Source organism: Myzus persicae, unplaced genomic scaffold, assembly GCF_001856785.1.
Source record: "Myzus persicae strain clone G006 unplaced genomic scaffold, MPER_G0061.0, whole genome shotgun sequence".
NCBI lineage: Eukaryota > Metazoa > Arthropoda > Insecta > Hemiptera > Aphididae > Myzus > Myzus persicae.
Window position 1 is genome coordinate 307187 of NW_019100626.1, and position 16874 is coordinate 324060.

The following is a 16874-nucleotide window of genomic DNA, read 5'->3' on the forward strand; positions in this document are numbered from 1 at the left end:
TATCTACTACACTAATGGCTGAACCAAGTAATTTATATATTATATTTTTACTAATAAGTATACCTATATTTTATAATTTTATTTTTTTTGTATTTTTCTTTATAGATAATATGATTGCAAATGTATTTGAAAACGATCCAGCACAATTTTTGTCAAAAGATTTTCAGTCAAATGCAAATATTGCTTATGAAATTGTTTCCAAAATATTAGAAATGGGACCATGTCAACCACTTCCAACAGAACTTCCTGGTAGTAAATATCCAGTTATAAATGGTCATCGATTTTCACCAAAATTGTATCATAGAATATTACCTGATGGGACTGTAACAAGACGGAATTGGTTATCATATTCTAAGTCAACTGAACGTTTGTATTGTATTGAATGTATACTTTTTCCTGGAAAGGGTAAAAATGCTCCTAATAAAGCTTGGGTTATTGATGGTTATAAAAATTGGAGTACGTGTACTAACAAAATAGAAAATCATGAAAAAACTTCAGCACATATTTACTCTTCACTCACACTTAAAATTCGACAATCGTCCTTACCATTGGTACCATCTATAGCTACTAAAAAAAATGAAGAAGTTTTCATGAATAGAGAAATTATCAAAGAGCTGATTGACATAACTCTATTTTTAGGAAGACACAATATGGCTTTTAGAGGGCATAGGGAAAACTGGCAAAATAATATGTGTGGCAATTTCAAAGATTTATGTTCTTTAATATCAAAATTTTCCCCTGCAATGGCGACTTATTTCAGTTCTCAAAAGCAAAAATATAAAATTAACCAACGTACTCAATACTCATTTACTTCATGGCGCCGACAGAATGCGTTGATTGATATAGTGTCAAATCATATAAAATCAAGTATATCTCTCACTATAAAAAATTCAAAGTTTTTCAGTATTGCCATAGATTCGACGTTTGATGTCTCTCACCGAGAACAAATTTCTTTTGTGTTCAGATATATAGACGAGGAAAAATGTGAAATTAAAGAGAGACTCTTAGCATTGAAGGATACTCCAAAAACAACTGGCAACGCCTTGTGTGAAATTTTCAAAGAAGTTAGTAAATTAAACAATTTAGATTGGACCAATAATTTGGTTGGTCAATCTTACGACGGGGCCTCAAATATGAGGGGGCGATATAATGGATTACAACAGTTAATACGTAATGAAAATCCTCAAGCAATATTTATCTGGTGTTTCAGTCATCGCTTAAATTTAATTGTCGCTGATGCAGTTAGTGTTTGTTCAAATGCCATGGATCTTTTTGGAAATTTAGAACGACTATACGATTTTATATCTAGCAGTAAATTTCGTGCAGACGTATATGAAAAGCAACAAAAAAAACATAATCATGGACAGCAAATCCGTCGATTAAAAAGAGTGTCCTGTACTAGATGGATGTCTCATAAATTTGCATTAGATGTTGTACTAAATACTTATGTTGCAATAGTTGAATGTTTAAATGTCATTCGCAGTGAATCGGGTGACAAAAAAGCTGGTTCAGAAGCTGGAGGTTTTTTAAATTATTTTCAGTCAACAAGATTTGTCTATACAGCTTATAGTTTTAAAGTTCTGCTTCAAATTCTTGAGCCTGTATCAAGTTTGCTACAAAAAACAGATTTTGATTTGTTGGCTGCATCATTTTTAATAAAAAAAAAATATGGGGAAATAACATCATATCGATCAGAGGAATCATTCAAAATTATTTTGGCTGAATCTGAAGCATTTATGGATTCAATGCAAAATATTGAATTTCAGCCACTTCCAGAAAGACATGCTAGAAAAAGAAAAATCATGTTCGATGAAGAAGCAACAGATGAGACAATCAGTGACCCTATAGTTAATTTTCGGGTAAATACTTATTTTGCTTCTGTTGATCTCATTTTGTCTGAATTAAATAGACGATTCCTTGGCGATAACAATGAAAATTTAGAACAAATATCAATATTTAAAGATTTATCTCTTCTATCAAAAAAACGAATGAAAGAATTAAAAGCAAACCCAACCCAATTACCTAAAGATGCATTTTTAATGGTTTGTAAAATTTATAAAAAATATTTAAAACCAGAAGTCATTTGTGATGAATATTTAAATTTCATACAATGTTTTGATGTTTTTCTTAAAACTGATGAGTTGCCAAAATATTTACATAGTGATAATGATATAGCTAAAGATTCAGATTCTGAATTAGAAACGGAAAATTATGATAACGATGTTGATGATGATAGTGATTCTTTAAAAAATGAAATTGAAAATCATGGAAGTTTGTTACCAGTATTCAGGTAAAAAATCTTGTATTGCTATTTTCTATGTTTTTTTTTAATGTTCTTGTATTCAATATGTTTACTGAATTGTATTAAATTACTTATTTATGTACAACTTTTTTTACAGGGTTTTTATGCGCAATGGTCTTCATACACTATTTCCAAATATTTATATTTTGTTGAAGCTGTCTTTGACCTTACCAGATGGAAGTGTATCAACTGAAAGAAGTTTTTCAAAGTTGAAACTCATTAAAACTAGACTACGATCTACAATGGGAAATGATCGATTAGAAGGACTAATGATTATGTCCTGTGAAAATGACATAAACATTAATTATGAAGAAGTTATTGAAAATTTTAGTAAAACTAGTCCATATTTATTTAAAGCTTTACATTAAAAATAAAAAGTGTTAACTGTATAATGTCATTACAAAATCTTATTATTTTTTTTTTTTAATTAAAATTTTTGTATTTCATTGAGTATTAAATATGTTATATTTATAATGTATTGTAATGAAATGTAAAGGTAAGATCTAGCTGATCTAGGACGTCTCGGGTTTCTGGTGTGGACATCTTAATTATTATTTCTAGTTATTTTAAGTGAATTACACTTACAGATAACAGTTCAATAAAAAAACGTTTTGTTTTTAAATTTAAAAAAATGGGTGGGACGGGGTGGGTGGGTAACTTTAGATAGTTGCATGTGCTCTCAAAATACCTCTGTGCGCCACTGNNNNCAGTGGCGCCCAGACAGGTTAGCAAGGAGTGCAACTGCATGTGCTTTCGTGGGGGGTGGGTGGGTAGGTATAGTCTCTATGGTTATAGGTACCTAGATAAATTATAGGAGTAAACGAGTAAAGTATGACAATGCTATACGACAACTTATATGATGTTACAAGTTACTTATAATTACAACATATTAAATGATAAAGTATTAGAAACAGTAATAATTGTTATTTGTTATATCATCTGAATCAAGAATAATACAATATTCGAATATTAATGTTGTACACTGTTTAGCTGATACGCTCGTATATTTAATATTTAATATTATGAATTATTATATTTTTGTATACGTAATCAAAATGACAATACGGGTAATATGGTGATAAGATACCAATAACAGCGTATATTAGGTATTTATTTTTAGAAATGTGTCCTGTTCCCTCGATATAACTAGCCAGCAACCACACCCTACCCGGCCTATCAATTGGTTTCACGAAAATTATTAATTATTATGAAATAACTGATAATCGGTAATCGGTTAGTAAATTCCAGTATTCCACACTTTCCAATAGATATTTTAGTGAATTTGTTATTTGTCATTTCAACTCATTTGTGTTGTTCGTCTGTTGACTGTTTGATCTACGAACTTCAAATTATTTTGTATGCGTCTATGGCAATTATGTATTGGTGAAATTAACTATCACTTATTATTATTTCACAGTTATTTATTAAAATATTACATTACGTTATATTAAATTTATTAATATGTTATAGGTATTTTAGTTGAATTATAATAAAAAAAATTACCTATTGTTTATTAAATAAGTGTTTAATTAACGGGCAGAAAACAACGTCTACTTTAGAAGTAAGTTTCATTGATTTTAAATACTTGTAGTTATAGCTAATTTTATAATATATTAATATTTATAAGGTATACTAATTATAGCTAGGTATATAAATTTTACATTATAAGTTAATAAAATGCATTATGCATATTATTATGTTAGGTAAGTATAACATAATTAGGTTCAATGCTTAATTTCTTAATCAAAATAAAAACTAAATAATAAAACTGTTCACTTAAAATCAGTTTGATTTATATCATCCCAAAAAAAGAAGCATATTTTATTTAAAATTTATTTTTACAGATTAGCAATATGTCGTTAGTTAATGAAACTAACATCTGTGCTTGTGGTAAAATAAAAGGTTTAATGAATAATACAAATTGGCTAAGACATACTAAATCGTGCAAAAAACGAAAATCAGTACTTTATACTGCAAAGCTGAATACATTTTTTAAATCTTCTAGACTATCAAATGATGTTTCTGACAAAGGTATGAGTATTTTTTGTTTATTATTATTTAGTTATAAACAAGTATTATTATATAATAAACTACTTTTAACTATCTATTTCTATAACTAACTCTTATATTAAATCTTACATTATTTAAACTGTAGGTACCTATAATTTTATTTTTATATTTGTTTAGTTGACAGTTTTAATTTGAATACTAATACTAATAAGTATACCTATATTTTATAATTTTATTTTTTTTGTATTTTTCTTTATAGATAATATGATTGCAAATGTATTTGAAAACGATCCAGCACAATTTTTGTCAAAAGATTTTCAGTCAAATGCAAATATTGCTTATGAAATTGTTTCCAAAATATTAGAAATGGGACCATGTCAACCACTTCCAACAGAACTTCCTGGTAGTAAATATCCAGTTATAAATGGTCATCGATTTTCACCAAAATTGTATCATAGAATATTACCTGATGGGACTGTAACAAGACGGAATTGGTTATCATATTCTAAGTCAACTGAACGTTTGTATTGTATTGAATGTATACTTTTTCCTGGAAAGGGTAAAAATGCTCCTAATAAAGCTTGGGTTATTGATGGTTATAAAAATTGGAGTACGTGTACTAACAAAATAGAAAATCATGAAAAAACTTCAGCACATATTTACTCTTCACTCACACTTAAAATTCGACAATCGTCCTTACCATTGGTACCATCTATAGCTACTAAAAAAAATGAAGAAGTTTTCATGAATAGAGAAATTATCAAAGAGCTGATTGACATAACTCTATTTTTAGGAAGACACAATATGGCTTTTAGAGGGCATAGGGAAAACTGGCAAAATAATATGTGTGGCAATTTCAAAGATTTATGTTCTTTAATATCAAAATTTTCCCCTGCAATGGCGACTTATTTCAGTTCTCTAAAGCAAAAATATAAAATTAACCAACGTACTCAATACTCATTTACTTCATGGCGCCGACAGAATGCGTTGATTGATATAGTGTCAAATCATATAAAATCAAGTATATCTCTCACTATAAAAAATTCAAAGTTTTTCAGTATTGCCATAGATTCGACGTTTGATGTCTCTCACCGAGAACAAATTTCTTTTGTGTTCAGATATGTAGACGAGGAAAAATGTGAAATTAAAGAGAGACTCTTAGCATTGAAGGATACTCCAAAAACAACTGGCAACGCCTTGTGTGAAATTTTCAAAGAAGTTAGTAAATTAAACAATTTAGATTGGACCAATAATTTGGTTGGTCAATCTTACGACGGGGCCTCAAATATGAGGGGGCGATATAATGGATTACAACAATTAATACGTAATGAAAATCCTCAAGCAATATTTATCTGGTGTTTCAGTCATCGCTTAAATTTAATTGTCGCTGATGCAGTTAGTGTTTGTTCAAATGCCATGGATCTTTTTGGAAATTTAGAACGACTATACGATTTTATATCTAGCAGTAAATTTCGTGCAGACGTATATGAAAAGCAACAAAAAAAACATAATCATGGACAGCAAATCCGTCGATTAAAAAGAGTGTCCTGTACTAGATGGATGTCTCATAAATTTGCATTAGATGTTGTACTAAATACTTATGTTGCAATAGTTGAATGTTTAAATGTCATTCGCAGTGAATCGGGTGACAAAAAAGCTGGTTCAGAAGCTGGAGGTTTTTTAAATTATTTTCAGTCAACAAGATTTGTCTATACAGCTTATAGTTTTAAAGTTCTGCTTCAAATTCTTGAGCCTGTATCAAGTTTGCTACAAAAAACAGATTTTGATTTGTTGGCTGCATCATTTTTAATAAAAAAAAAATATGGGGAAATAACATCATATCGATCAGAGGAATCATTCAAAATTATTTTGGCTGAATCTGAAGCATTTATGGATTCAATGCAAAATATTGAATTTCAGCCACTTCCAGAAAGACATGCTAGAAAAAGAAAAATCATGTTCGATGAAGAAGCATCAGATGAGACAATCAGTGACCCTATAGTTAATTTTCGGGTAAATACTTATTTTGCTTCTGTTGATCTCATTTTGTCTGAATTAAATAGACGATTCCTTGGCGATAACAATGAAAATTTAGAACAAATATCAATATTTAAAGATTTATCTCTTCTATCAAAAAAACGAATGAAAGAATTAAAAGCAAACCCAACCCAATTACCTAAAGATGCATTTTTAATGGTTTGTAAAATTTATAAAAAATATTTAAAACCAGAAGTCATTTGTGATGAATATTTAAATTTCATACAATGTTTTGATGTTTTTCTTAAAACTGATGAGTTGCCAAAATATTTACATAGTGATAATGATATAGCTAAAGATTCAGATTCTGAATTAGAAACGGAAAATTATGATAACGATGTTGATGATGATAGTGATTCTTTAAAAAATGAAATTGAAAATCATGGAAGTTTGTTACCAGTATTCAGGTAAAAAATCTTGTATTGCTATTTTCTATGTTTTTTTTTAATGTTCTTGTATTCAATATGTTTACTGAATTGTATTAAATTACTTATTTATGTACAACTTTTTTTACAGGGTTTTTATGCGCAATGGTCTTCATACACTATTTCCAAATATTTATATTTTGTTGAAGCTGTCTTTGACCTTGCCAGTTGGAAGTGTATCAACTGAAAGAAGTTTTTCAAAGTTGAAACTCATTAAAACTAGACTACGATCTACAATGGGAAATGATCGATTAGAAGGACTAATGATTATGTCCTGTGAAAATGACATAAACATTAATTATGAAGAAGTTATTGAAAATTTTAGTAAAACTAGTCCATATTTATTTAAAGCTTTACATTAAAAATAAAAAGTGTTAACTGTATAATGTCATTACAAAATCTTATTATTTTTTTTTTTAATTAAAATTTTTGTATTTCATTGAGTATTAAATATGTTATATTTATAATGTATTGTAATGAAATGTAAAGGTAAGATCTAGCTGATCTAAGACGTCTCGGGTTTCTGGTGTGGACATCTTAATTATTATTTCTAGTTATTTTAAGTGAATTACACTTACAGATAACAGTTCAATAAAAAAACGTTTTGTTTTTAAATTTAAAAAAATGGGTGGGACGGGGTGGGTGGGTAACTTTAGATAGTTGCATGTGCTCTCAAAATACCTCTGTGCGCCACTGCATCATATTATCATCGGCATATATAGTGGATACTATATATTATTAGGTATGTCGCTACCGCGCAATCCCGGTCCCCGATTCGACAACCACGTATGATTTTTGGGAGTCCAGGGTTTCGATTCTAATTCTAATGCATTATATCGAACTCAACGAGGTTTATATCGATTTTTTTTCAATTGGAATGTTTACAACAATTTTTAAAAGTATATTTTAAAGAGTTATCCTAAAATGTATACAATGAAGTATATTTTAGTAAAAAGCGAACTTATAATATGGTTTGAGGCTTGTTCACATATACAGATATACATTTATCGATACATATTACAAACATCTGTTGGAAAAAGACGGATGAGTGAGACGACGAACTCACTTATTGCAGCTTTATAACTATTGCTACAAAAAGGCGAAAACTTTATTTTTTTAATCCATCACGTACACACATATTATATACGTTAATACCACTACATTGATACATTTTAGCGGACGTTTCCAAAGACCAAAATTGTGCGCTACGGAAGTATATAATATTGTTTTTATTTTATACACACAACCGTACTTCAGTGCGTTTTATTTTTCGGCAAAACCTCTCACAGTGAGTATTAGTGTTTCGGTGCTCCACTCTATATAAAATATACACTATATAAACAGCGCAAACTTTAATAAATTGATCTCCAAAGCTCCGGAAACCAATAATTATGTAACCAGATAAAAATGTTTCACATAAACGGGACGGATATATCAGTGGCGACAAAAACAAAATGAAAAAATACCTTCTGCAGCACGTTGTATAAGCGATATCATTATTATTATATGAAATACAAGAGACACTTATAAGTGGAATTTTAATATTATTTGAATTATAATCGTAATTCTCGACAAAGTCCGTCGTAAAAGGTTAGACAACATATTATAATTTATATATAATATGATTTATAAATAATATAATAAAGATAAAAACTTGCAACGAAAAATTTGACGGTGTCCCGTTGGGGGGTGTAAAGTATAGAAGAAAAAAAAGTACAAAACACTATTATTAAACAATTGAGCCATTAGAAATGCACTCTTATCCCGCGATATGGATACTTTAGCATAGCATAATCATTCTCCGTAGAGGATCCTGCCGTCAATAATTATGCGCTTTTATATTGATCTACCTCCATCTGGAAAACTATAAGATATACTTCACTATATTATAATTTATCTATCGAACAGTACGCGTACACCAGTAACCAGTTACCTGCAACGCGGCGCAACAAAGTTTCGGAACGCACATTCTGTGCAGGTGAGAGAATGAGAGATACGTATATTATATTATACGACATGTCTCAAGACGGGTATAATAATAACTCGAGTTCGTGTCGTAAAATAAGACGATGGCGGTATAGGTACTGCATATAATTTTACGCATTATATTTTTAACGTAATATATGCTTATGGTTTTTTCATCCACCTTTTCACGGTTTGAGTTTTATGAAAGTGGTATCCGGGTTTATGTTGCCGGCAAAAAATAATATCGTAATGCAGGTCTCGTCGTAAGCTCGGGCGTATTCGTACTTATTCCATAGTTCGGTGTCATTAGTACTCATTATAATATCAGTATAATAATATCTGTTTACCTGAAATATTTTTCGTTCCATCACGCCGCGCGGACTTCACAAGTGTATACCCACCGGTGTTATCCAGCAGTGAGTCCGTATATAAAATATAATATTAAGTTCCGTCAACCTACGCTAAAACGATACACCGCTCGAGAGCTACGCACGACGGTGAAGCGATTTCGCTGGAATCTCGGGAGAAGACGAATCGCGAGGGGCCCACGCTAGCGCACGACAGCGGTTTGAAAATAATAATAATAACGACAGCCGCACAACAACGTAACGGGGCAATTATAAAACGCGTTATTATATATTGAAATAATAATAGTAATATATTGTGCGCATTGTATTCGATAATAATATTCCGACATTATATATGTGTATACTGCACACAATATACCCGAGCATATAAATCGCTTATTAAACAAACACCGACGGCGGCGAATACACTCACACGCGCAAGCACGCCATCCAGCTCGTCCACCGAATCTGCATAAAACGCGGATAACGTCGATGAGAGTATAATATAAATAAACGAGTTAATGGGCTTTTTGGCGTATTGTCGGGCGAAGAGTGCATGCCGCCACACACACACACACACACACACACACACATGTATTGCCGAGTATACTAATTAACGTTACCGTTTTATATATATATAAATATTTTTTTTACTTTAATCGAACCGGATTCTTTTTTCCTATATAATATGCACGTATACAAACGGCATCCGACGTCGATAATATAATATTTGTACGAGAGAAAATATATAACCACCGTAGGTATATACGTACATAAAAACGGTTTCGTATATATGTATGATAAATAATAACGCTAATAAAAATGCAGTTAACGTTCAGTAGATACCTACTTATACATCACATTATTATTTAAAAAAATATATTCATACATACAAGAGTAATTTTTCAAAACGATAACTGACAGAAAAAAATTTAGCGCTAGCAGTCGTACCTACTACCTACTTATAGGGTAGGTAAGCATTAAATTAATATATGGAAACAACCATTTATCGTGCGTACTCGTGGACCACCCGAGGACGATTGTTAAAAGTTGGCAGGAGTGGTTTGTGTGTACGAAAAGAATTTCTTTTGAAATAACGATCAGATGGAGAATTTGCGATTACACCTCTGGCGAGCAAGACCAAAAATCGGTTTGTTCAGGTATATATATATATAAACAAATATTATAAGGGACGAGATGCGCTCAACCCCCGCCACTTTTCCTTTAAGGGTAACATGAGATAACATAGTTTCCTCTTATCTCGGCTAATTATCTCCGACTCAGTCTCGCGCGAAAACTTTACCGGGTTCAAACTACTACACTGCTTTCAGTCCCCCCCCCCCAACCAATTCAGGACTTGCGACTGCTTGTGTAAATATAGTGCGACAAACGACCTTTGATATAATTTATAATCGCGCCAAACTGAATCCAGCGAGCTTATTATTATTATTATTATTATTATTATTATTATTATTGTTAAAGTAAGGCGAAGGAACTCGTCGTCGTCGTCGTCGTCGTTGTTGTTATCGCGCTATTGCTGTAGCCTGTATAAAGTCTGAGAAAAGGATCATTTTAATTGGATTTCCGGTCGGCTTTTATATGAGATAACACGTGTACATTGTCTGCTTGAGCGATGAATGATGATACTCAAAAGAGGTTCTATAGACTTTTTAATTAAAAACCATAATTTCTCGGATGAGACAATATCCGTATTTATGTAAAATAATTGTACGGTACCTATACACTCTCGTTATAAAATACATAACAGGCAATATTTCACTTAGTTTTTACTTTTAAAGTATTCGGAAATTTGACAAAATAATTTTAATTTAGTATACAATAATATTGTACATATAATTGAATAGATAGGTATTTTACGAATTATTGATTATGTGAAAATGAGATCTGCAAACTATTACAAGAAAAGATAAATAGATCAGATACTACAAGTATTAATAAGAAATACCTACTGTATGTGGTTATATACAAAAGTCAATGTTTTTCTACTAACAAAAACGTTGGACACGTTTAATAGCGTATTTCAATTCTAAAGTATACTAATTGTACGAAATACTACTAACACGACAGATTAATATGTAACATCAATTTAACAACAATGTTCATAAAATATCATTTTTGTTGAAAAAAATCAACTTTAATTGCATGTGATCATACATATCATGAAAAATATTTCCAATGAACAATTTTTCTTAATATTACATTTTTGCATAATACTTACTTATACAAGTTTGCGCTTCTATGTCTGCTTCAAAACCAGCTTTGCACTTGCATCCACCTGACGGTAGATACCATTTTCCATCTCCTTTGCACAGGTAAGTTGGAGCACCACCTCCTACCACTTCAGCATTATCAACACATTTGCCGGTGGCATGTTCGATTTGGGTAAGTTCTCTAGCAGTTGGAGTAGCAGAGAAGTTTGCAAAGTTTATCACAACTTCTGGGCACACGATGTAATACACCTGCGGCAGACCAAATGTTAATTTTAACTTAAAAATGCACAATTATGATATACTACATAATTATTATACACGATATTATGATACATAATATATTAATTATTAACGGTTAAAGGCATATCTAAACAACAGCAGCACCATACACAAAATTAGAATAATTCGGTTGATTTTTAATGTCAACCAGAAATCATTGGCAGGTTTGCCGTTAAATATACAGCAGCAAAAAAAAAACGAGTTACAAACACTCATACTATTATTTTTAAGATTTTTATTATTCCGTCGATCAGCATGGGGTTTTGTACACAGATATACAATATACATATTACTTTTTCTATATAAATAACAAGAAAAAGCTATAAAAAAAATCATGTCTTCGACGGACCCACCCCAAAACGTGAGTTTACGGACCTTATATTTTTTTATCGTATTATATACATACACATATAATATATCTGTTAATTTTTATACGATTAGGTAGTATGCCGTTACATAAAAAGCTATTTTTGTTTGATCACAGTTGTTATCTTACACGCTGCATTTTTGTTTTATTCGTTGCATATTATTTTAGTATCTTTAGTCTTTAATAACGGGAGATGACAGAAATATCATCTATGGAAAAAAAGACGATTTAGGAACATCATTTAAGTTAAATATAACCTGTAAATGACAAGTTAAGACAAAAAAAAAAATGAAACGAAATGTTTATTTGCTCGTAAAATAAAAAATGTATAATATATATAATATAGGCTCTAATAGTTTAAAACATTATATTGTGAAGTACGAAATATTTTTGTTCAAATAAAACTATAAATGAAGGGGTATAAAAGTTATTGAGAGTTAGTGGGTCGGTTAGTAAATAATAGTTACATATAGAGCGTGGAATGTACAATAGACGTTGTTCATTCCATGTTAGTACCTACCTACGTCTCAAGGGTGTAATTTTTAATTCATATATATATATAATATTAGACAGGTATTTGTTGCACATGGATGGCGATAGCAGATGTTTTATGTAAGTGTTTAATTAATAATTAATATACTATCGTATAATATGTATACGAATAATTATAACGTAACAGTCTAAAGTGATGTGTATAGAAACATCTGTTTCTTGAATTCATAAAATCGTCACTTATAAAAGTTACTTAACTGTATATAATATAAAATACATTTAAATGGCATCAAAAAAGTTTTTTTTTTTTATAAACCTTTAGTCGCCAATTACAAAAAAGGAGTTTCATTATACGAATTAAAAAGTTTTCGGTAATTTGTCTTTCGAGATTTCGGAGTCTCTAGAGATAAAAAGGCTTTTACGCATTAAGAAACTTAATAATTACAGAAACCCTCTGGCTTAAGCATAAAATACTCTTTATAGGTATATAGGCTATAAATTATACAGGGAGGGGATCATGACCGTTTTAATGTATTTCTGTGAACTAAACAAAACGAATTTACACACGCACGCACGTAAGGGTATACCTACGTCAACATTAGATCGATCCAAGCAAAATATACATAAATATAAATCCTTAGGAAAGTATTATTGTACATTGGAACTTGGAAGCATCCTGGCAGTAATAACTGATTATATTCGTTTTTATTTTGTATCGAGACTCGAGAGAATTCGAAATTATTCTAAAAAACCTAATGAGAAAAAATTAAAAATCTAAGTATTTAATGTTGTTTTATTTTTTATTTTTTTTAAGGTGGGGAAGGAGTTAAACAACTCAACCATACATTTTGGTCTGTGTTCCGTTTTGTTCGAACACGATGCTTGAGTGACATTTGTAGCTATCCACTAATTTTTTTTTTGTCTTACTAGCCGCTAAGCCGTCGTAAATATCTCGGACAACTCAAACACCAACCCGCGAGTATATTTAGTTTCCTGAGCCTGCTGTGGTGTACGCGTCCATTATATTATGCACCATCGTATTATACAAATTCAAATTGACCTTCTCGCGCTGCGTTTATTTATACGTAATCACGAATTCATATTTCGATGGAGGCTAATGGTGTGATATCTCGTGTCCCGTATAACGACGGTTCTCCCTCGTAGAATTTCTCAGTGTTATTATTTTATTTATTCCACGACGAAATTTACGACCCGGTCCCCGAGACGTTACCGTATTAACGACAATAACTATAAATTCGCCCACCGGGTCTCTCTGACATAATTATTGCATCGCGTTGTTGTCCGTGTAGTCTTTCGCTTCTTTTTTTTAAACTCTTTTTTCTACTTCATACTCCCCTCCACTTCCATCCCCACTGCACGAAAACTAAATAATATGTACATATACCTACATTCATATATAGTATATACAATATACATGCATACAACTATAAACAACGCTGAACCGCGGTATAGAGAAGTTTTTGTTTTTTTAATGTGACACAATCTAACAGCATCAGATTTACAGGCGTGGGATATGATTAGCGGAGAATAGAAAAAACGCAAGGCGAACAAAAAAAAAAAAAAACAAAAACACGAAAATCAAATTATATTTTATACATATAGACGTGCCAAAAACCGGCGATTATGAACGTGAAATATTATAAATTTTATAAACAACACGAACACCGCCGACCTTTCTAAATGATCTTGTAAATTTTAATCAAAACAAGCAACGAAGAATAATAACTCTACGTTATGCCTGCATTCGCATAAACATAATCTTCTAACGTCAAACGCTGGTGATAAGATACGACGACCATCAGAGGCAGGTCGTATAATTGAAAAGAAGAAAAAAATAGGCACACAAACTACAAAGTATGATAGTAAAAATAACTCGGTCTCTTTTATAATAAATGAACGTGAATGCAATTATTATTATATTATTATATACGTGTTATCTTGTCTTACCTTGACTGCCATGATGGAAATACATGCGCCCTGGTCCCTGAAGGCAAAGTACACTCCTTTTTTGGTAACTTTCACAGCTTTTGTCTCAGTATTGATCACCACTTCGTTATTAGCGTTGAACCTCCCTTCACCAGCAGCTATCCGACCTGTAACACACCACGTAATCATAAATATATATTTTAAAATCGAATCGTTAGAAAAGTGTGTGACGGTATACTCTATAGGTATACCACCTAACTATATAATAGTTCGGACGTCGAATTTCATATCGATGTATATAATATATAAATGTTTCGTGCGTTATTACCACCATCAAAACAAGTGTTCCGGGCTAAGACAAAGAGATATAGATCATCAAAGGAATAATATATATCTTTAGATCTAGCATCCTATACTATATCTATAATATAGTCTTTTTCATCGCCCTGGTGAGATCCTTTGATTAAACGCGTTTCATCACTAAGAGTATATATTTCGTATATAAGTCTCGTTAAAAATGTCGAAAATGTCTATTGAGACGTACAAAATAAAAAGTTTGTGATATAAATTATGATTAATTTGAGTATTGAATTATTACTATATAATAGTAGACGTACTAGACGATTATATAATTATTATTGGTCGAAAATTCATTTTATATGTACCAACCTACATGGCTACATTATATTCATAGCTTCATTTCGTATTAAGGAAAGAAATAATACATACATATTATTGTTGCCAAACACCATCACTAATATTAAAACGAAAATTGAACAATATCGTTGATTTAGGTATGTCTTTAAAAACGACAATAGTTTATAAATTATAATGCTGTAATATTAATATTATTTTTTTCCTTATAGTAATGTATGCTCGTATATATAGTACACTATACTGTCATAATATATACAAGTATACTTCACGTGCATGCATAGTTATACATATAAGGGATTTCTCGTTTCACTACGATGAGCAGTTTCAAATATTTTTAACATTTCCAATAGTGAATTATATATAGTATGCCGTTCGAGGTAATTACTTTCGATAATTAATATAGAAACATAAAAAAAATATTTCTTGAAAAATCTGTGTACTATCACCAATAGTAGTGTTTCGGAAACGATAGAAAACTGTAAAAAACTAACCTTCCATAGGTCAATTTTTCTATAATTACATGACAACAAAATATATGATGGATATACTAACCAACAGATTTATAGCTGTCAGGTTCCCAAGGCGGTGGTTCCCTGGTGGCCACGTCAAACTCATAGTAGAGTAGTGAAAACGTTTCTTTGCATGACAGCGCGTACCCCGGGAACAGCGAACAATCTCGGATGGTAAACTTGACTTCGATGTAAATGAGATTGGCCAGCCCGCGCTCTATGAAAGGCGTCCACACCCAATTGTTGACGTTTTGCTTGGTGACATCGCACACGACGTACGACCGCCAGTTGATGCCCTTTTCAAAATTTATGTAGCTCTCTTCGACCCACTGGAAATGTACAAAAATTTAATTAAATAAAATATATATAAAAAAGCACAATATATTCATATTATACAGGAATAAATAAAGTACGTATGTATATAGGTACATCCCCGTTATGTATATAGTATAGTTTTGACGATTTCCCTGGGGGTATATGTGTGTGTGTGTGAACGTATATAACAAGGTTCTATTGTCCTGGAAATTTGTCACCACCGTCATCGCCAATTGCGATAGTAAATAAAAACCCCCATTGGGTTAATGATCCAACGACCCTCTGCAACGAGAAGGTGGTGGAGACTTGTGCGAAAACATTCCGAGCACGAAATCCTCTTCTCTTCTCCGACGGCCTATTCGGATGAGTCACGGGGACCCACCTTCAAAGGCTTGTGCAAATACGTAGTATATATACGGGGCAAACGCAACGTATTCATTTGCTTTTGCACACACACACATCTATATATATATATATATACGTACACACGTACACAATGTGAATCATCCAAAACGTTAGGGTCGTAGCGCGCGAAATCTCATCAACTCGTCCGCCGCGCCCTCTCCTCCAACCCTTATTCCTCTCTACCACCCTACACACACCGATCCTGCTCGGCACACTCGGTGTACGTGTCTATGGCGATTCGTCTTGATCGGATTTCGTCAAGCCCGACCCACCGAAATTGTTGCAAGCGCTAAATTTACATAATGCCCGTAGAGAAGTGACAGAGAGAGAGAGAGAGAGAGAGAAAGAGAATAAAAGAGAGAAAGAGAGCGAGCAAGTCACCGCCAGAGAATAAATTACACGAAAACGTGGGATATATAGTATATAGTACAGTTCGTTGGAGGCGGTGGCGGGGAGAACGGTCAAAATAAACATTGTAACTATGTTTTGGCTTAACTCCAAAGCGATGCTGAGCGATGCAAGGCGGCCGGAAAACATAGGCTTGCAAAAAATATAAACAAGAATAAAAAAGGAAACTGTAAGTCTT

The 16874-nt window shown here is 31.8% G+C and overlaps 2 protein-coding genes across 9 annotated transcripts in view; one reads left to right on the forward strand and one right to left on the reverse strand.

Moving 5' to 3' along the window:
* LOC111037473 (ephrin type-B receptor 1-B) overlaps positions 1-16874 on the reverse strand; it is a 135583-nt gene that overhangs the window by 21358 nt on the left and 97351 nt on the right. For all 8 annotated transcript variants that reach the window (XM_022320123.1, XM_022320116.1, XM_022320107.1 and 5 more), the window contains exons 4-6: positions 15612-15897; positions 14424-14569; positions 11326-11566 (exon numbers count right to left, since the gene is read on the reverse strand). In XM_022320123.1, coding sequence (XP_022175815.1) covers positions 11326-11566; positions 14424-14569; positions 15612-15897 — 673 coding nt within the window. The remainder of the gene's footprint in view (positions 1-11325; positions 11567-14423; positions 14570-15611; positions 15898-16874) is intronic.
* Positions 4538-7273, forward strand: LOC111037513 (zinc finger MYM-type protein 1-like). Its single transcript, XM_022320140.1, has 2 exons — positions 4538-6756; positions 6866-7273. Exons 1-2 carry the CDS (start codon positions 4577-4579, stop codon positions 7134-7136), a joined length of 2451 nt encoding a protein of 816 aa, XP_022175832.1. The 5' UTR covers positions 4538-4576; the 3' UTR covers positions 7137-7273.

Excerpts from the sequence above, each read along its gene's own strand:
- LOC111037513 (XM_022320140.1), top strand. The coding sequence starts at position 4,577 with ATGATTGCAAATGTATTTGAAAACGATCCAGCACAATTTTTGTCAAAA. Across the intron at positions 6,757-6,865 it reads AGTTTGTTACCAGTATTCAG|GGTTTTTATGCGCAATGGTC; the intron begins GTAAAAAATCTT and ends CTTTTTTTACAG.